Genomic DNA, 20,942 nt, shown 5'->3' with positions numbered 1-20,942 from the left:
TATAATAATTAAAAATAGAAAATCTCAGAGATTTTGTTCATATCTACCCACATATGTCATCTACCTCTGTAATATATTATATGATCTACTTCTGTATTATATGATCTACCTATAGATCTTAGGTTTATTACTCTCTCCTTCTTTTGGTCGTCTACATGTTACTTGTGTTTTCTGAACAATGAATAACGTAAAAGGTAATTTAAGCAACGTGTACTGTTCCGAGTGTAAATTTAATAGTTAACTTATAATTCATCTTGGAATATTTCTTTAAAGGAAAAATTAAAATTTCAATTCTGAAATTTTTGCCCCAGGCTCAAAAAGTGTCTCCCCCCAGACCTCTGTTCAATGACCGCAGATTCAGATCAAACTGAGTCAAATATAGAAATGAAGCTCGTTTTTACATCGTGATTTTTATCGAGAGTTTATGGGCTTTTCTCAGAAGTAATGAAGCTTCGGGTTGTTTATTCCTCAGAAACTCTATTCTTGCATCTCTAAGCATAGATCTAAAATAATATCCACCCTGAAAACTATCAATAGCAGAAATGTCTGAAACTGACATACAAACAACCAAAGCAAATAATGCCATGAAACTCTGGTGGGTTTTGGTCTCCTCCTCCCTTGGAGGTACTGATTATGGCATTTTCTTTTTAAAATACTGAAATAATTTTTTTTCAAGTTGTTGTTTTAATTGTTATGGCTGCTACTGAATACGGGAAATTTGGGTAACAGAAGCTATTGTATTAAATATCAGATCACAAGTGGGTAACACATTACAATGTAATCAGTTCTGTTTGGAAACGTATCAATCTCTGGCTATGTGTAACTGACATTGATTCCATAGTCTTGCACACGCAAGCGTATCAGAAATTTGCTCTAAAAATTTAACTAACTTCCCTAATCCAACATTTTCCCTCTTTCCCCAGTAAGTATATTTTCTCCAAATATATTTGCCACTTGCTTCCATCGATCTTTACATACTTTTTAATGTATTCTATCCATATGTGCACCCTTACGTGTACACATGGATATACATGCATGTACATATCAACCCACGCCGCCTTGCATGTAATTGGAGAGCTCTACTGAGAATACGGAAGTCTATGTAAGTGCCTAGTATTACCGATGCTTTGTAATATTGTAATTAGTAAAGTACCGGTTAGGACGCATAATGCAATTGCTCGCTTCACAGCTGTTTTAGGCAGAAGCACACGGTCGTATTATGAATCCTAACCATCACGCTGTACTAATTACAATATATACTCATCAACAATCCTGCTGCTAAACAGTTAGATTACATTTTATAGTCTTCATCTGTATGCAGGGGGGGGGTTAATGTGTCCTCTCTGCGTCTATTAGAAATATATACCCTGGGCCACCAGTGCTCTAGAAAGCGAGGAATATTACCTGCAGTGGGTTTTTTTTAACCTCCTAAAACTAAAACAACTGCTGTTCCCACTCCCACCATCAACTATTCACCCAAAGGAAGAGTTCAGAAAACGAAAGGCTGAACTCATTCCAGTTTAGCTCTGCCAGGATGTCTCGTCCCCCCCCCCCCGCGCGCCCCATATCGATGTATATTTATTGATCTCTGGGTGATGCCTTACTCTGCAGTATCAGTCAAGAGGTAAATAAGAGGCAGGGGGTAGTCACGTGGCTCCGGAGGAACCAATGGGCCTTTAGGAGGAAGCCTTCCCATTCACAATTCCAAGGTAACCCTAAGCCCGTGGGAGCACGTCAGAAGCAGCCCAGCGAGCCAAAGAACTAGGGTCTTGGCACACACAACCCTCCAGTCCGGGGAGCCCTGATTTTGCTCCTCTCAGGGGATTCGTCCCCCCCCCCATCTCAGGGGGCCCAGAATTGGACAGCGTGGAGGGGCTCCAACATTTCTCCCTCTCCATTTCCCCCAGGAGTCCGAGCAGGATGCTGCCCTGTCCTATCACTTCCACCCCTTTCTCGGTCAAAGACATCTTAAAGCTGGAGCAGCAGAGCGTTCAGAGCGGGGACCCTCGGGGATTCCTCCCCCAGGATCTGCAAGAGCCTCCGGCCCTGCAGCCATCCCCTGCTTGTCTGCACAAGAAACAAGAGGCTGCCTACAATTCTGGGGCCCTTCCCTTCCAGGTGGAAGTCGATCAAGGCGGAAATTGCAGGAGGCGTGAGGAGGAGTATGAGCTCATGAGGAGCTCCTGTGAAGAAGAAGATATGGACCTAAGTAAGTTAACAATGGAATGGGAGGGGAGGGAGATACCACCAGCTTGTAAACTTGGGGACTAATCCAAAACCAATGGACGTCAATGGGAATCTTTCTATTGGCTTCAGTGGCTTTGGATCAGTGATGAAGTTCATGGAGGATAGGTCCGTGCACGGCTATTAGCCAAGATCATTGGGGAGGCAGCCCCATCTAGGTGTCCTCAAACCTCTGACTGCCAGAAGCTGGGAGTTGATCACTTTATAATTCACCTGTTCTGTTCATTCCCTCTGAAGGCATTGGCCACTGTCAGAAGGCAGGATATGAGGCTAGATGGACCATTGGTCTGACCCAGTATGGCCATTCTTAAGCCCATAAAGAGGTGCATAGATTTGGAATTGAACTGCATAGCAAAATCACCTCTCCAAGATAGCCTCATTTCACTGGGAGAATATCTATAGGATTTTAGTATTGGTTAATAACAGGATCTGGGGCAAGGGGATTGCACAAGTTCATTATCATCAAGCCATATATTAGTGCATCGCAAGAAATCCGCATTAAAAATCGTTAAGAAACGCTGAGCGAGAAAAAATCTGGGCTAGGAGACCCTTGCAATGCAATAATTTGTTTACCGTAAGATACCATGTGATTTCATTTGGGATTTTATATAATAGCAGGATAAAACTTTTGAGTAGCCAGAGAGGTTGCAATTTGTAATATATATATTTGTGAGACATATATAACGTGATGCAGGTGTTGATAGATATTAACAGAACCTTATGCAAATTTAATTGTTCAAACTCTTCTGTGTCACTTAACAAAATGTAACTGGATTCTAGTCTCTTCAGATTCACCTATATTGTTTTAAAAGTTCTTACAGTAAACAAAAGAGATACAAGTAAAACAATGAAAGAAATAAAGCCACTGGTATGTATACAGTAAAGGTATTTTCACAACCGTATACTTTCACGAAGTATACTTCACACTTAATATAGGAAAGCATTTGGATACATATAAATAGAAAAGAAATCGTGTACTTCGCACCCGCAGGGAATACAGTTACAAAATTACTACCGTGAAAGTTGTAAAAATATTGTTTCTTTTGTGAAAAACAAAACAAAAAACACTGCGTTTCAAATTAGATCCCGTTTGACTGCACGAACAAAGCTGGTATTTAAAATGTTAAAACCCTTATATATTACTTAAAACAAACAATGGCCAACATTCAACATTTATTTTTTCCTCCAACTGATGTTTTGTGACGGTGGCTTTTTCTTTGTTGACTTTTTACTCCAAAAGTTTCAAAAATAAAACCAGCCACAAAGTAACAAGTCCATAAAGTTAAATCGTCAGCACAGGGAATTCTATAAAATGGCAAATGTAACCACTGAAGTGTCAAACTGGGGAGGTGGCAGGGGATGACCTGTATTTTGATTTGAAAAAAAAAATACTTCAATTCCTAGTTAGCCCTATTAAGCGTCTAAGGAAAATATTGTTATAAACTGAAAATAATTTAAAATATGAAGTAGTTTTATATTATTTCACTATATACATAGAGAAAAAAATCTGTATATGTGTTCATATATTCAAACACTAATATATTGTGTACATGCATTAACACTATTTTAATATACAAAATATAAAGCGTTTGAATGGGTGTACACAATATATACAAAGCGTTTGAATATGTACACACACAATATTCTTTTAAAAACAGAAAAATTCCAACATTCTCAATTACATGAAAAATGACTGGATGGTCATTTAACACGTGCACACTTGTAATTAAAAACAATAATTCAAAATATTACAGCCCACTACCTGGTTATTTTAAATGCCATGAGGTGATTTTTAAATAATTAAATCTAAAATAAATCCCCTTCGTGCAGGATCGCATTAGCAGCATAAATCACACTAGAATAGCGAGAATAGTTGTAACCTGCTAAATATTGATTTGACGTGGTCGAAATTTTAGTCTAAACCGATCTTTCTTTTTGTTGTTGTTGTTACTGAATCATTCTCAGCTCTTTGTTAACAAACAAGTGTATTTTATACGCAGGTTTAGGAAGCCGCAGTCGAACTGCCAGCATTTTCAATACACATTGATCAGATTTTTGTTTCCCATAACATAGTTCAAAACTTCCTACTTTATAGCGCAAATGAATAGGAACGCTGGTCGTTTTCCTAACACCCAAACGGCATTATTATATAAGCAAGAAAATCAATAAGGCTCATCTTGTGCTTTTCTTTTTTGAATCACCTACAACGATTTTCTTTTGAAGTGTAATGGGGTGGAGGGAGAAGCAGGAAGGTCAGACAACATGGGACGCTCTGAACCAAAGTTTGGACGAGCAAAGAAAAAAGAATACACATAGGGGTTATTTATATGGGACCCCTATTCCTTGCGAAACGGCTGGTGTCCTACGCTGCTTCATGCGCACATCTAGCGACAGAAACCAACACCAAAACACTGCACTGAAAATTAGAACCCATGGGTGGGAAACATGAAGTAAAGTGGCGGCTGATTCTGTCACACTGGCACCTGATTCTGCCACACTGGCGCATATCAATCATATGGTCCCCGTTCAAGCCAAGAGGTCTACTCCCTGGAGTAAGGTGACTCCTGTGAGTAGGAGCTTGCAAGATCGGACGTCTAGATTTGGAAATGACTAGGAAGAGAGGCGGGGTGGGTGTGTGGAATGGAGCACCGGGAGTACTCACAGGGTCCATGGCAGATCGGTGAATAAACCAAACTGGAATGGAACAGGTGTCGCCCACTGAGTAGGATTCTAAAGCGAAACGGATCTATCTACGTATTAAAACAAAGCTTTGATGTGTATTGTCTCGTGGAGTTGATAGTGTTCCCTCCTTTATTGGAAGATTGCTTCATGTTTCTTGCATCAAATTAAAAACAAAAATAGCCGTATAGTGTCCCCCCGCCCGCCCAGGAAATACACGGTATTCCGGTAATAAAAGACAGCAAGGTATACACTGGGTTACGGTTATTTGCTCTGAATCGTTCACATGGGATATTTTCACTGGTTCAGGTCCTGTTTTGCTTTCCTCACCCATCAATCTCAGTGGAATAGATGGGAGTATTTATGCAATTCAATTGGAGAGAGGTTTGGTCCAATGAAATGTACATAAATGATACAGTAATAATTAATGACAGCTCACCAGCCTTCATAGATCTGATGCAAAGTCTGCTAAGTCAATGGAAAGGCACCCATTGATTTAATGAGTTTTGGGTCGGGCCTATTGATTATAATCACGTTAGGGCAGACAGAGAAATGATCAGCGCTGGTAGATGAAAGACTTGAACTAATTTTGTTTATTCAATGAAGAAAATCGAAATTTCATTTTTTGGAAGAAACATAGGATGATTCTCCCCCACCCGCCCCAAAAAAGACGTTCACGTTAAATTCAGCCAGTTTTTCGAAAGTCTTAACGATCATGAATCTAATTTCACAGGAGCCCGGGATTAGTTCTTTGACCCAGGGCCGGAAAACACTCCAAACATGTGTAACCCTTCTGGGGGCAGAGCTGAAAATGTCTCCCTTTGCTTTGGGTTTCGCAGGAAAATCTCTGGCTGCGGACTGTTTCGAGCCCCGGGAGAAGAAAGACGACCCGTGTGAACGTCCCAAGCAAAGGCAGAGGCGGAAACCCAGGGTTTTGTTTTCTCAAGCTCAAGTTTTCGAGCTGGAAAGGCGGTTTAAACAGCAGAAGTACCTCTCGGCTCCGGAACGGGAGCATCTCGCCAGCCTGCTGAAACTCACCTCCACGCAAGTCAAGATCTGGTTCCAGAACAGGAGATACAAGTGCAAGAGACAAAGGCAAGATAAATCGCTGGAGTTCTCGGCCCATCCCCTTCCTCCCAGGAGGGTAGCGGTCCCGGTGCTAGTCAGAGATGGCAAGCCGTGCCTTGGGGGCTCACAGGGTTACACTGCCCCTTATAATGTCACGCTCAGCCCTTACTCCTATAACACCTACTACAGCGGTTACAGCAATAGCCCGTACAGAGCAAACTACAGCGGTAGTTACTCGGGGGGACCCGCGAGTACCACCCCGGCCAGTCACATCATGAACATGAGCTTTAATGTCTCCAGCGCTGCTCAGACCCAGCAGGGTAACTTGCAAGCCACGCTGCAAGCAGGGATCAGGGCTTGGTAAATGTCTCCCTTGAAACCGACCACCTGGATGATGCTGAACATCTCAAGGGCAGGAGGGGGGGGGGATCAAAAGCCCCGGTCCAGCCCCATGGAGACTGTCTTTTAAAAGACGCCGTGCTAGAAAAAAGGGGGCTCTGGCGCTTTCGGGCTCTGGTCCCTGGGGACTAAGCTACGGATCACTTTATTTATTTAACATGGGTGTTTTTAAATACAGCCCTTCCTCTGTCTCTCACCTCCTCCCCCCAAAAGGTATTTGCTGCTCCAGAATGCAAGAACAGTAGTGATCATCCGAGTCCACCAACCTAGTGTCCTTCCTAAAGACAAATTTGAAAGTGCTGGTTGTACACATTTCCGTACATTTATTTTCAGCTGACCATTTTATTTAATTCCTTTAAAAAATGTTTATCCTCTGTGATAAAGTTCGGATATACCTATCTTCATTCCTGCCCAGCGCACATTTTTCATTTGTGTATGTTTTTCAATTAAAAAAAATGAAAACCACCACACTTTTTTCAATTACATTGTTCACACTTAAAAAAAAATCTGTCCTAGTCCTTGCCCCACCCGAAAATGTGCAGTTACCACGCAATCTGATTCAGCACAGCAACTGGAAATAAATGCTCAAGTTATCAGAAAGAGAGAAAGGTCATAGTAATGGCCTGAGCATAGTTCTGTAAGCCAGGAATTCCTGAGCTCTGATCTCAGACACTGACTCTCTCTTCAAGCCTGGACACATTCTTTAACCTCTCTGCTTCCCTTCCCCATACCTAAAATAAGTTTATTTTATTTCACAGGAAAGTTGTGAGGGTTAATTAATTAGTTGCTGGGTCAGATCTTCAGCAGGTGTCCAACAGCTTAATTATATTGATTTCAATGGAGCAATGGCGATTTACACAGCTAAGGATGTGGCTCAAAATTATATATAAGTGCTTTGCAGGTTACAAGAACTACCTAAGTATTAAATCTGGAAGAGCTGAATGCTTTTCCCAAGAATCACTTCTGTGCTGGCATTTTCAGGGGCATTACATATGTTGTGAATAACTACACTGATCATGTGGGTTGTTATTATAGAAATGTTTTTCGATGACTAAATAAGGACACAGTTTTATTTAAATTTATTATTAAAGAAACACTGTGTAAAAGGATTAGTATTTCTCTACACTGGAGTGGCAACAGGTGGAACTAAAGTCCAGAGGAAGGTGCTGCTCTCATAAAGGAAAAAATATTTCGGACAGGAAGCTCTCACACTTCTAATTTTTTTTTTTCAAGAGCATAATTTTACCCATTCATTTTTCTATCACAAGCATGATGTGTCAGTCTACACACAGGTGCCATTAATGTCAATGGGAGTTCTCCAGTAGACAGAGAGAGAGAGATAGCCAATACAGCCTGTGTCCAATATGAATTTGAGGCCAATTCTGCTCACCTTACTCATGTGAGTAGCTCCACTGAGCTCTGACCCATAGCCAATCTTCATCCAACAGCTAGGCCGTTCAGAGATGCCTTCTAGCTTTCAAATGCAGAATCAAAGATCATCTTTCTAACTGGAAAATTAATTATCTGAAGCATGTGTGTGTTGAAAGACATGGTCCTAACAGACAAAATTATCCCACAATGTATTATCCCAGACATTACACTGAGCTATTACAGTGATGAGACCACATAACTACCTAGATATAGACAGTAGCTACCAAAGATAGCATATATCCCAAATATGTCAGGTAACACCATGCAACTCCTCTGCCAGGCCCTCTGGCACAGCATATTTGCTGTCACTGAGAGGTTAGGTTCCAAGGAAAGCATTGCATGTTGTGGCCTGACATAGCCTAGGGCACAAGACAGCACTTGAAAACCAGGTGTGGGATATACCTTTCGTTCCACGTCACCAATATGCCATGAAAGAAATCCAGACCCTCTGACTCAGCCACAATAACTTGGGTGAGCTGTTTTATTCTTGCTGGGTTCCCTTACCAGGGATGGTGAGAAACAGGTGTATGGGGAACTCTACCCTCTGGGCTAAACTCTGGTTTCATTTACAAAAGTGTCATTCTATAGGCTCAAGTAAAACTGGTGTACATGAGAGAATTAGGCTCATTTCATTTGCCCTACAAATCGGTATCCCGTTTTGAAATCTCAGAATTATTTTTGTCTGCCTCAATCCCTTCATCCTGAGAACAGCTTCTGAACAGCACCATGGAGCTGATATAATCCTGCTTTGAAACAAATTGGTGCTATTTTCCTTAGAATATCATTAAATTGTAGTGTCTATTACAATAGAGATCCCAACCACAAGTGGGACCATACAGGTGTTGCTGTAATACAGATAATTGATGGTAATGTTATGTGGCAGCAGGGCCATATCTGTCCAAATAGATTTTATCATGAAATCTAAATCATCCAAATCCGTTTGGAGCCTAGTTCTGCTGCACAGAAGGGGAGAGCCCACACCACAAAGGGGCTGTGAAATCCCCGTACGCATTGGAAGCGTGCTGTATGGGGGAGTCATTGGAAGTAGTGTGATGGTTGGGGGTCGGAGGGAGAGGCAGCTGGATGGTACATGGCCAGCGAACGCTGGACTACGTAACCCTCACGTAAATCCCTCCCACCTGAGGCCAGAGATCTAGAAGGCTGCAGCAGTTCAGAGACTTCCTATGTATGCGTACAGCACCCAGAGCAATGGGGACTCTGGATGCTAAAGATAATAAATAATAAATTAATGGATTTCACAGCCTGCATGCTGTTCCCACTCACCCATGGAGAACTCCTGCCCCTTTACTCAGGATTCACAAAGGCAGGAGAGAACTCCATCCTTAGTGCCTGATACAGTGCTTAATTTTTGCCAGGGCTTGCCAGGGCTGAGCTCCGGCACCTCTAGACCTGGCAGTTCATTGACCCAGCACCCCTGGGCTTGCTGCATCAGTTATGAAGTAAAAAATAAAATAAAAATGCTTGAGCCCCAGCACTTCTCATTACAAATTAAGCTCTGGCCTGGTTCTAAAGCCCCATTAAAGTCTTAATTGAAAGGACACAATGTTTCAGTTCAGTGTTGAGTGAATATAATTAAATAGCACGTATTTATTAGACAAACGTCCCTTCTTTTCCTGTTCACAGGCTGTCCACACTCAGTTTCCAACTTCCTCAGATATATTCGTTATTTGAAATTATTTGCTAGATGTTTTTCTAAATAATTTTAGATCTAGAGATCCTTTGTGAACAGATCATTAGGAGCATTCAGAATTTGAGCTCTGTCGATTAGTTTTCATTGGACACTAGATCGCTTGGTATTGTTTCTCTTCCCTAACTGGATGAGTTACTTGGAATCAGATTTCCAGTGCACCCCTTTTGTGAGTTTAAAATTCACATTCCATGGACCAGGGGCGGCTCTAGACATTTCGCCACCCCAAACATGGCAGCATGCCGCGGGGGGCGTTCTGCCGGTCACCGGTCCCGCGGCTCCGGTGGACCTCCCGCAGGCTCCACCGAAACTGCGGGACCAGCGGACCCTCCGCAGGCAAGCTGCCAAAGGCAGCCTGCCTGCTGCCCTCCCGGCGACCGGCAGAGCACCCCCTGCGGCTTGCCACTCCAAGCACGCGCTTGGCGTGCTGGGGTCTGGAGCCGCCCCTGCCATGGACATTTTCTAAATGCTTATTTAACATTTACTGTTTCCAAAAATATTATTGCTAGTAAAATCTGTTACCCTAAAATAGTGGGATTATTGGATATTGAATACAAAAAAAGATGCGACCAAATACAAAATATATATTTTTGATTTGAATGAATATTTTCAAAAAAATAATTTTGTAATTTTCTAATGAAAAGCAGAGGATATTAAGACAGAAAAACAATTAAGGATTTTTGTTAAGATTAGCATCTGTGTTTTCAAAGCAAAGCCATTAAAGGAAAGTTAACTAACAGTATATTTCCTAATTTAAATGCTATCTGTATAAGTTTCTGGCTTAAAAAGATCTACCTGCAGTACAAATTTAACTGTAGAAAAACAAAAGCATAAAAACAAAGGCATACTTGATTGTACGGTTGTAACTGGATGAGTGAGAATGTGTGATTGTGCAATTTTGCTTGTGTTTACAAGATGATTGTGTGCGATTGTGGGTAGAGGGGATTATTAAACTGACCAGGGAAACGGAAAGAGAAAAAAAGACAAAAATATCTTATTTTTTATATAGTCCTGGATTAGCAGTTTGTGAACTTTCTCTTTATTGATTGGAAACCCCTCCCTTTATGTTTTTCCCCCTGCAAAAGAGACAGAAAGCAAGCAACATCACAGTTCATTTACTTAGGGCCAGTTTTTCAACTGCTCAGCACTCCATTGAGGGACTGATTTTCAAAAGGGTCAGCACCCCAAGTGCTGAGTAGAGCTGGTTGGGATTTCTTTGGCAAACTGTTTTCCCATCAAAACATGTTGATTCACTGAAATTGTTCACAATAAAGGGTTAGTTTTGATGAATGTCTCAATTCAAAAACATTTTTTTGGGGAAAAAAATGTTTGAAATTGTCAACAAATCCCATTCTGACATTTTCATAACAAAAAATTCCAGTTTTCCAGATCAAAATGACTTTTTATTTTGAACTTTGAGCTAATTACAGTGTAAAAAAAAGTTTAAAATGGTCAAACGTAAAATGAAATGTTTAGAAATGATGGAAACAAAATGCTTCCATTGAAAAATTTTTAGTCATTTGTCAGTTTGCAAAAACAAATTCAAGATTTCAACTGCGTCCCCCAAGCTGGAACAGGAACTTTTTTCAAAAATCTCAAATATTTTCCCAGGATGGGAAAACAGTTTCCCACCTACCTCTAGTGCAGATGTGTCTTGAGAATCTGGCCCTAAATGGGTGGGTTTTCAGAGGACCTTTGTACCCACGGTCCTAATGAACTCAATTGGAGTTGCTGGTGCTCAGCATCCTATGAAAAATTAGGCTGCAAATGTCTATCCATCTGCCCCCAGAACTCTCACTCAGGTCATGAAGAACCCCCTAAATTATAGGGATGTGGCAGGGAGAGTTGCAAGGGGGTTGTGAGGATAAGAGTAGACAACAGGTCCCCTCAAGATCACCCCCTGCTGGTTCATCTCCCTCAGTGAGAGCTCTCTCTCCACTCAACACTACTACCTCCCTTTCAGCCCCCTTCTTGACAACTTATCCTTGAAGTATTTGCTGGAGAGACTCTGTCAGGAGGCAATTAGGCTTTTATCTCCACTCCTGCTCAACCCTATCACTCTTTAGTGTTCGTTCACTTCCCAAATGGGACGTAATTGACATCCAAACAAAATAATCCCGCCCCGCCAAGAGATAGTGCGGTTCACTTTCCTGCCTGTCCCAGGGCTTGAGGTGCCATGTAGGCCAGGTAGATAAATCAGTAAAGCTGCAGACATGCTGACTCTTCCCCCATTCAATCCAAGCTCATTCTGGGAACTTTCTGAGATCAGATCTGCTTTGGGTCGCCTCTCCAGCTCTAGCAAAAATCAGGAGAAGAGACAGGCTCCTGGCATTTAGGAATGCTAGGCAAAACATGTGCAATGCAACCAACAGCATTGCTAACTCTTATAGTTTTAATCACGTCTTGCAATACTTGGGGTTTTTCTTAATGTCTCAGCTCCAGGAGTCAGATCACTGCAGAAGAGGCTTAGATTTCATTTAAAAATATAAATTGCTAGCGCAGAGAAAAGCTGAAAACATGAATCCCAAAAGCTCAAAAACCAAAAGGCAAGTAAAACAGAATCCAGAATGTATTCTTTTAAAAATACCATGATTTTTGAGTGCTCAGGGTTGGCAATACTGAATTAGTCATGTATTATATAGATTTCTTTTCCTGATATCCATAGATAATATGCAAGAGTATTTTACGTCACACACACACACACTCAGGAATTACCATGCCAGATCAAACCACTGTTCCATGCAGTCCAGTGTTCTGTGTCTTATAGCAAACTGTACAAGGTACTTCATAGCAAAGGTGTAAAACTCCTATAATGGGCAGTTATTAATTCTACAGGGGAAGTTTCTTCTTAATCTCAGATATTTAGTATACCCAGAAGCAAGAGAGTTAACCCTTCTACGCATTTATCCTTGCTACTGTCACTCTAGCTATTCTTATTATTCATATAAATATACTAAACAGAATCAACATAAATCTTTTGTTCTGATTTTTAAAGGGGAGAACAGTTTGGTGGTTCGAGCTATAGCCTAGGACTTGGGAGTCCTATGCTCTGCCAAAGATGTCCTGGGTGACTTTGGGCAAGACACTTAGCCTACATGTGCCACCATTCGCCATCCGTAAACTGGGGGATGATAACACTTCGCTATCTCCCAGCAGTGTAGTGAGGATAAAGACATTAAAGATTTAGGGACACTCGGATAGGACAGGCTCATATAAGTACTTAAGGGCTTGTCTACACAAACAAAGCTAATGACAAGCTGAGGTGTAATCTACCCTGCACCAGCATGGACCCTGCTGCTGCACATTAGAGTAGTTCAAAGCGCACTAGGGAACGGCTAATTTCAAAGCGGGGTAGATGAAAGCACGCTAGGGAACTGTTAGTGTGCGGCACCATGGTCCACACGGGCACTTAGTGCGTGACTGGCTAGTGCGGGGTAGATTAGCACCCCAGTTTCCTGGGAACTACCTGTTTTTGTGGACAAGCCCTCAGAAAAATATCTCAATGGATAGGTTTGAAGAAAAATCAGTAGTGGGTCACAGCCCACAATTACATTCTGTGTTGTGTTTGGTCACTGCTGCTGTGCCATGGATTCATGATACTGGGCCAGATCCTCAGCTGGTGTAAATCAGCACTGATTCCAGTCAATGGCACTACACCAATTTATACCAGCTGGGGATGTAGCCCTTTTCATACGGCTTCACTGATGCTCCTCTGTTACTGTTTCATTCAGATGAAACACAACATGAGAGACGAATTGCTCCTTTTTCCTTCAAAGTCTTTCTGCATATCTAGAAAAAACTGCAAGCTCTTGAATTGCATTCTCTAATCCGAACTGGCTCTGCATTTCTGGTCCCCCTACCACCATTCTACCCAGGCATCAAGTGAATCTCTGACAGTACTATTGCTTGCTGATGCTTGTTTGTGTTTGCTATTTTGGATTCTTCTTAAAATTAAAAATATGCTGGGGAATTTTTCCACCCTGTCATTCAAGTGTGATTGGTTCTTTGGGCTTTGACTGTTTTGCCTCTTCTTAGGTAGGGTGACCAGATGTCCTGATTTTATAGAGACAGTCCTGATATTCTGGGCTGTGTCTTATATAGGCTCCTATTACCCCCACCCCATCCTGATTTTTCACACTTGCTGTCTGGTCACCCTACTTATTAGGCCACTAAGCTACAATGGTTTATTTACTTTTTTAATGTGCTGCGAATTTAGCACTGGTGATAGGTGATGGATTAGCAGCCCTGGGGAATGAACGAAGCCCTCTGTTGATCTACAAAACAAAACTGAAACCCACCAAACTCATTTCACAGAGGCCACCAAACAGCCATGACATGCTAACAATTGTAACAGTAGCCACTGGAATCAGCGGATGTTGACCCGTCATGTGGTGCGGTGTTGACCTTTGTCACCCAGGTTCATGTGACTGGGACCAACACAGCGAGAGCTGAACATAAGTACCAATTCCAGGTTCTCACATCCAATCTCTAGGGGTCAGTATCTCTCCAAAATGCTCTCTCCAGACACTGAGCCCCAGATCCTCAAAGGTATGTAGGCTCCTAACTCCAGTGGAAGTTAGGAGACTAAATACTTCATTGGATCTGTGCAACAGAAACTGCAGTAAGAAGGAGTAAGTAACAGGATGGTCTGCCTGTCTCCCAGGGAGTCAGAGACCAGCCAGCTCTGTTCGATTAGGATACCCTCCAGGGAAAGGGTCAGGTGTTCTCTACAAAAGGCTGAGAAAGTAGAGTTGGAAAGAGCTGCAAGAAAGTTAGCTCCTGTCTGGCAAGCCTTGGAGCAGGGAGAAGAAATGCAAGAGGAAAGGCCTCTGGGTCCTGGCAGCCTGCTTTGTTTGTGGAAATTTGTGCAAAGAATAAAACTGTGCCCCGAAGGAAGGGGCTTAAAATACTTTGGGTTTGTTGTCACTCCTTCCTGAGCTGAGGAGACAGGCCAGCTGCCCTAGGCCCTGCTAACTATTAAGGTGGGATTCACCAAGGTATTTAGGCACCTAACTCCCATTGATTTCAAAGGTATTGATTTTAATGGGAATTAAAGTACTTGAATACCTTTATGAATTCCACCTATAATTCCTTGCCCCACCTTGAAGACTGCTAAACAGGTTTTTAGCTGTGGAGGAGGAAGTCAAACTAACCAAGTGGCAAAATACCCAGAGAATAAATAGTATACAGGGATATTCACAAATGACCTGCAGGAAGATGCATTGGACCAGGGCCGCCCAGGGGGGGGGGCAAGAGGGGCAATTTTCCCCAGGCCCCGGGCCCCACAGGGGCCCCCACAAGAGTTTTTCGGGGCCCCTGGAGCGGGATCCTTCACTCGCTCCGGGGTGCCCGGAAAACTCTTGCAGGGCCGGGCGCAGGAGCTTCTTCCGCTCCCGGTCTTCGCCGGCGGGGGGGTCCGTCCGCTCCTGGGCGGACGGACCCCCCGCCTGCGAATTACCGCCGAAGTGGGACCCACCACCGAAGTTCAGCCCGGTCTTCGGTGGCAATTCGGCGGCAGGGGGCCCTTCCGTTCCGGGCCCCGCCAGCGAAGTGCCCCGAAGACCCGCGGCGGGGGCCCCCCGCCTCCGAATTACTGCCGAAGACCAGGCTGCACTTCGGCAGCGGGTCCCACTTTGGTGGTAATTCGGCGGCGGGGGGGCCCCGCCGCGGGTCTTCGGGGCACTTCCCCGGCGGGTCCCGGAACGGAAGGGCCCCCCACTGCCGAAGACCCCAGGCCCCCGGAATCCTCTGGGCGGCCCTGCATTGGGCAAACCCTTACAGGAAATAATGGAACGAGACTTGATAAGAGTTTCACCCGAGCAGTGGGCATGGGTGCCACGTTTGTATGATTTTTGGTGGTGCCCAGAACGGGCCCAAGCAGAGCCGTCCCGTCCATAGGACGGAGAGGTGCAACCACCCCATGCCCCACGCTTTTGGGGGGCCCGCATGGGGTCCAGACAGAGCCATCCCATCCATAGGATGAACTGGGGCAACCGCCCCATGCTTTAGGGGGCCCCGCACTTCAGGGGGACATGGGATCCAGGGCAGCCTGGGGGGTTAGTGGAGGGCCTGGCGCTGGCAACAGTAAGCAACCTGGCCCCAGCCCACCCCTGCTACACCCCCTCCCTGCCCCCTTTCCACCCCTTCCTCCCCACCCGCCCGGCCTCTTTCTGGCTTCCACCCCTCCCCCGAGCAACACCAGGAGCCAGCGGGGCGGAGTGGAGCGGGACGGGCTGGGGCAAAGTCACTTGCTGCTGCTGGCACCAGACCCTCCACTAGCCCCCCAGTCCACCTTGGACTGCATTCCCCTGAAGCGTGAGGCCCCCCAAAGCGCGGTAAACCCAGACATTGGTGGAGCCAGGCCCACGTTCCTAAATATTGGTGGAGCATGGGCACCATGGGCCCATATAACTCGCCGCCTATGGCAGTGGGCTAGGGCCTGGAGTAAGTAGGGCTACCTGGATGAGTCAAGGTTGCAGGATTGGGCACTCGATGCTTTTCCTGTGATGTATCCAACCCAGATGGCTGAAAGTGCATTAGTAGAGTAAAATGCATTTACAGGCATGTGCAGCTTCAAGGAGGTAGGGCCACTCCATTAACTCTACTGAAATCCCAATGCAACATCCACCTAGTCTCTCTTGGGAGGAGGGAGAACACATGGGTGGGGGCAGGAGAAGAGAGACAGACAGAGGCATTTTGAAGGCTTTTGGCAATGCCTAGGGAAGGCAGACATCACAAACAATGCCAGGTTGAGCTTATTTTAGAGCCTGTAGCAAAACTACAGGCACTACCATATGAGCCTTACTCACAGGAGCAATGCAAAATAGAATCAACTATATAAGGCTCTGCAGGATCACACTCTGAGTCTAGGACTTAATCCAGTAGCCACCGCACAATGCAAATCCCTTATGACGGACAGACACACACGCAAGCCAGGAGAGCTTTGTGAGCTTGATACCTGTAGGGTCAGCCTCTTTACAATATTGGTGTCTGCTGGCAACAATTCATTCAAAAGCCCCCCCCCCCACCCTTAGAATTCTTGGCTTATTTAAAATATACTCAGCCCACAGCCAAATGCTGCACTGTTCTGTAGAATGATTTGCAATTTGGGAAGGCATTACATTTCCCTTCCCTTTAAATCTGTCCTGTTTTCCACTCCCCTTCAAAAACCAAAAGCCAGCCAGACCCCTCTCTCTCTCTCAGGCCTGGTCTACACTAGGCGTTTAAATCGGTTTTAGGAGCGTAAAACCGATTTAACGCCAAAACCGTCCACACTAGGAGGCACCTTATATCGATTTTAATGGCTCTTTAAACCGGTTTCTGTACTCCTCCCTAACGAGAGGAGTAACGCTAGTATCGGTATTAACATATCGGATTAGGGTTAGTGTGGACGCTGATCGACGGTATTGGCCTCCGGGAGCTATCCCACAGTGCACCAGTGACCGCTCTGGACCGCAATCTGAACTCGGATGCAGTGGTCAGGTAAACAGGAAAAGCCCCGCGAACTTTTGAATATTTCCTGTTTGCCCAGCGTGGAGCTCCGATCAGCACGGGTGGCGATGCAGTCCGAAATCAAAATAAAAAAAAGAGCTCCCGCATGGACCATGCGGATGTGATCGCTGTAAGGGCAGGCAAATCCGTTCTATCCGTTCTATCAGCGCTCCGTTACAGAAGATGAAATTCAGAATCCTTTTTTAAAAATCTCCAGACAGACGCCATAGCAGGGACTCAGCGCACTGCAGCGTGACAAGCGTAACGGAAAGCCAAAGAATCAAATGGATGCGCATGGACTGGAGGACTGAAGCTATCCCACAGTTCCTGCAGCCTCCGAAAATTATTTGCATTCTTGGCTGAGCTCCAAATGCTTCTAGGGTCAAACACAGTGCCCGCGGGTCAGGGCATAGCTTGGCAATCTACTCACCCACCCCCCACCCACCCCCAGAAGCGAAAGGTAAAACAATCCTCTGACTCTTTTACATGTCACCCTATCTTTACTGAATGCTGCAGATAGACGCGATAGTGCAGCACTCAACACCAACATCCTTGCTCCCCCCCCCCGCCATGGGCGGCTGATGGTACAAAAGGATGGAAATCCATCTTCATCATCAGCATAAGCTGATAGTACAAAATGATGGAAATCCATCCTCATCATCAGCCTCAGCTGATGGTACAAAAGGACTGGTAACCGTCCTCGTCATCAGCCTATTGGCCCTAATTTTTTCTGGTGGATGGATGGTGCAATATGGCTGGTAACCATCCTCATCATAGCAACAGGGGGCTGAGCTCCATCAGCCCCCACCCTTCATGTGTAAAGAAAAGATTCAGTTGCCCCTGGACTAGCAGTGGGATGCTGGGCTTCTCTCCTACACACTGCTTAATGTCCTGTCTGGACTATCATAGCAGCTGGAGGCTGCCTTCCACTCATTTCTCACTAACAAGTCAGTGTGTCTTATTCCTGCATTCTTTATTAATTCATCACACAAGTGGGGGGACAATGCTACGGTAGCCAAGAAAGGCTGGGGGAAGAACGGAATCAACAGGTGGGGTTGTTACAGGAGCACCCCCTGTGAATAGCATACAGATAATAATTTCTGCGGGCTCTGACACAGAGCAGGTGGTTCTCTAGCACACTTGCCTATATTAGGCAGCACTGATTCTATTTTTAGATACCAAAAAGGAGGGATTGACTCAGGGAGTCATTCCCAATTTTTGCTTTTGCGCCCCTGGCTGATCGGCCAGGGGCACTTATGACAGCAGCCAATGGTACAAAACGATGGAAGGTGCAATATGGCTAGTAACCACTCTTGGCTTTTGCGCCCCTGGCTGATTGACCAGGGGCACTAGCAGCAAATGGTACAAAAGGACTGGTAGCCATGATCATCCTCAGTTCCAATTTATGGAAGGGTTTGGATGGTGCAATATGGCTAGTAACCATCTCTGCTGTCATGCAAAAGCAAAAGCATGCTTCTGTGTAGCGCTGCTGAATCGCCTCTGTGAGCGGCATCTAGTACACATACGGTGAGAGTCACAAACGGCAAAAAAAGCTCCATGATTGCCATGCTATGGCATCTGCCAGGGCAATCCAGGGGAAAAAGGCGCGAAATGCTTGTCTGCCGTTGCTTTCCCAGACGAAGGAGTGACTGACGACATTTACCCAGAACCACCCGCGACAATGATTTTTGCCCCATCAGGCACTGGGATCTCAACCCGGAAGTTCCAAGGGGCGGGGGAGGCTGTGGGAACTATGGGATAGCTAGGGAATAGCTACCCACAGTGCAACGCTCCAGAAATCGACGCTAGCCACGGACCATGGACGCACACCACCGATTTAATGTGCTTAGTATGGCCGCGCTCCACCCGATTTTATAAATTCTGTTTTACAAAACCGGTTTATGCAAATTCGGAATAATCCCGTAGTGTAGACGTACCCTCACACACACACACACTTCAACCGGTGCTAGAATGGGGTTAGCACAATACACCAAGTGTCCACACAGGGGCACTCCCACAGCCAAAATGAGAAAAGAGAATCTCCTGAAATCTTGCCGTTTCTGTTGCTCATCTGCAGTTTGTGCTGAACGCCCTGGCATTCAAAGTTTTCTGTTATGCTTGTAATCACAGAGGGCTGGTAAAGGTTGGTCCTGGGGTGGAACCTAGGAAAGCAACATATTATAATCACGCCTATGCTTGGACAGAGTTGAATTATTATAGCCCTGCAACTACAAGGAGTGATTTGGGGGGCAGCATAGTCCAGTGATTAGGAACTGGACTGAGAATCTGCAAACCTGGCTACCACGGAAGTCAGTGGATTTACACCAGGGATGAACCTTGCCCTATGTTTTTAATGCTGATTCTATTAAAATGATAGGCATAGGGACCAAACAGTCCCATTAAAATCAATAAGGCTGCAGTGGGCAGAATTTGGTCTGTGTGCATATATACTTGGGGCTGATTCAGCCTTGGCAGAAGCAGACACAGCTGACAACGGCTGTTCTGTTATTCAGGGTTCACTTATGACTAATTAGTCGATTGGTTATTATTTGCATTACACTGGAGGGGGCGGAGGTAAGCCCTACAAGATTCGTCCTGTGCAGCACAGGTGAGGAGCGCTGCATATACAAGCCTAAGGTGAGCAGGACACCCTTTCCTACAACAAGAGCACTGTGCCCGCACCCACCAAGTCACTGCTGCCCAACAGCAGGAGGCTGAAGAGGTGAGAGAAATAGTAAGATGACAAATAGGGTCATGCCCCTGTTCGTCAGACAATCCCATTCTTCCTCCACAGCCTGCTCCATTGTAACCCTGTAGTCCGACATCCCTAGGCACTTGTGTGGCCTTCGCCACTGTAGTAACTGAGCACCGTTCTCTCATGCATTAAAAACAGAGGGAACTGAGGCTCACTGCTGCTCAGTGCAGAAGACCACACCTAACACTTCGTTTTCCATTCACTCACAAGTACCCACCCCACACACAGACACACGGGCAACAGCCCCACAGACTTATCCAAGGACCTGGCGGATCAAGCACTATGTAAGTGGTGTACTATGACTTAATATTAACAGTAAAGCTATGACTTCAGATCAAAGGCATAAGTGATCAGTTACACTGTCACACAGCTCAGCCTTAAAAACACTCTGGGTCCAATTCTTAAAAGCTTCCAAGTGACTTAGGAGCCTAATTCCCATTGACTTTCATGTAGGCCCTTAGAAAAATTTACCCAATAAGCCCGATTTTGTTTGCATTTGCACTTTTTTTTACTCCGTGTATCTCACTGACTTCAGCACTCCTGATTTACATCGGCGTAGGACTTGTCTATCCACAAAAGCTGCTTCAATATACATTTAAACGGATGTAATTACACGGAAGGTGCGCTCACACGGTTGCAAACCCACAGATCAGAATCAGGCCTGAGAATTCCAGGGAAATGCTTTGCCTGGCCCTGAGTTTATATTTATATGATGCCTTAATCTCCTCTTACAGCAATTTCATCTTGCGACTCCCCTGACTTCCATGCAGCTATGCCTGACCTACAGACGTCTGAGTAAGAGGAAAATCAGACCCATGGTAACGAGTAACCCCACCTTGCTTCACCCATCAAATACTAAACTAAATTTGCAATATTTACAGGGGAAGAGGTGGGAAATCTCAAGGTGCCAGGGCCAGCCACAGCGTTCGCTCCCCCCCTCACTGGCAGTGTGAGAAGGTCACCTCCCCCGGCTCTAAGCAAACATTCCCAATATGCGTTACAGGTGAGGACTTCTGGCTAAGCTGTTGAACAGATTGGGTAGGAAGTCACTTGCAGGCCACCCAGTTTGAATGCATTCTAAACTTTCGGGCAGCTAGCAACGGATCCTAATCTGCTCTCCAGAAGCAAGGGACCAGGGGTTAGAGAGCCTGGCGCAGGGGCATTGTT

At 44.9% G+C, this 20,942-nt stretch overlaps 2 protein-coding genes across 6 annotated transcripts in view; one reads left to right on the top strand and one right to left on the bottom strand.

The window, feature by feature from the left end:
- The window catches only part of SLC25A37 (solute carrier family 25 member 37), a 146,596-nt gene that overhangs the window by 47,328 nt on the left and 78,326 nt on the right, over window positions 1-20,942 (bottom strand). The gene's annotated exons all lie outside the window — the stretch shown is intronic.
- On the top strand, window positions 1,627-8,379 carry NKX2-6 (NK2 homeobox 6). Its single transcript, XM_045004113.1, has 3 exons — window positions 1,627-1,709; window positions 1,908-2,209; window positions 5,763-8,379. Exons 2-3 carry the CDS (start codon window positions 1,921-1,923, stop codon window positions 6,353-6,355), a joined length of 882 nt encoding a protein of 293 aa, XP_044860048.1. The 5' UTR covers window positions 1,627-1,709; window positions 1,908-1,920; the 3' UTR covers window positions 6,356-8,379.

The sequence above is a fragment of the Mauremys mutica genome, chromosome 2 (assembly GCF_020497125.1).
Source record: "Mauremys mutica isolate MM-2020 ecotype Southern chromosome 2, ASM2049712v1, whole genome shotgun sequence".
NCBI classification, from domain to species: Eukaryota; Metazoa; Chordata; order Testudines; family Geoemydidae; genus Mauremys; species Mauremys mutica.
The sequence above is the reverse complement of the archived record's forward strand: the minus strand, read 5'-3'. Positions and strand labels throughout refer to the sequence as shown.

Bases quoted from the DNA above. Each gene is read 5' to 3' on its own strand.
- NKX2-6 (XM_045004113.1), top strand. From the start codon at position 1,921: ATGCTGCCCTGTCCTATCACTTCCACCCCTTTCTCGGTCAAAGACATC. The intron at 2,210-5,762 runs GTAAGTTAACAA...TGGGTTTCGCAG, and splicing joins AGAAGAAGATATGGACCTAA to GAAAATCTCTGGCTGCGGAC.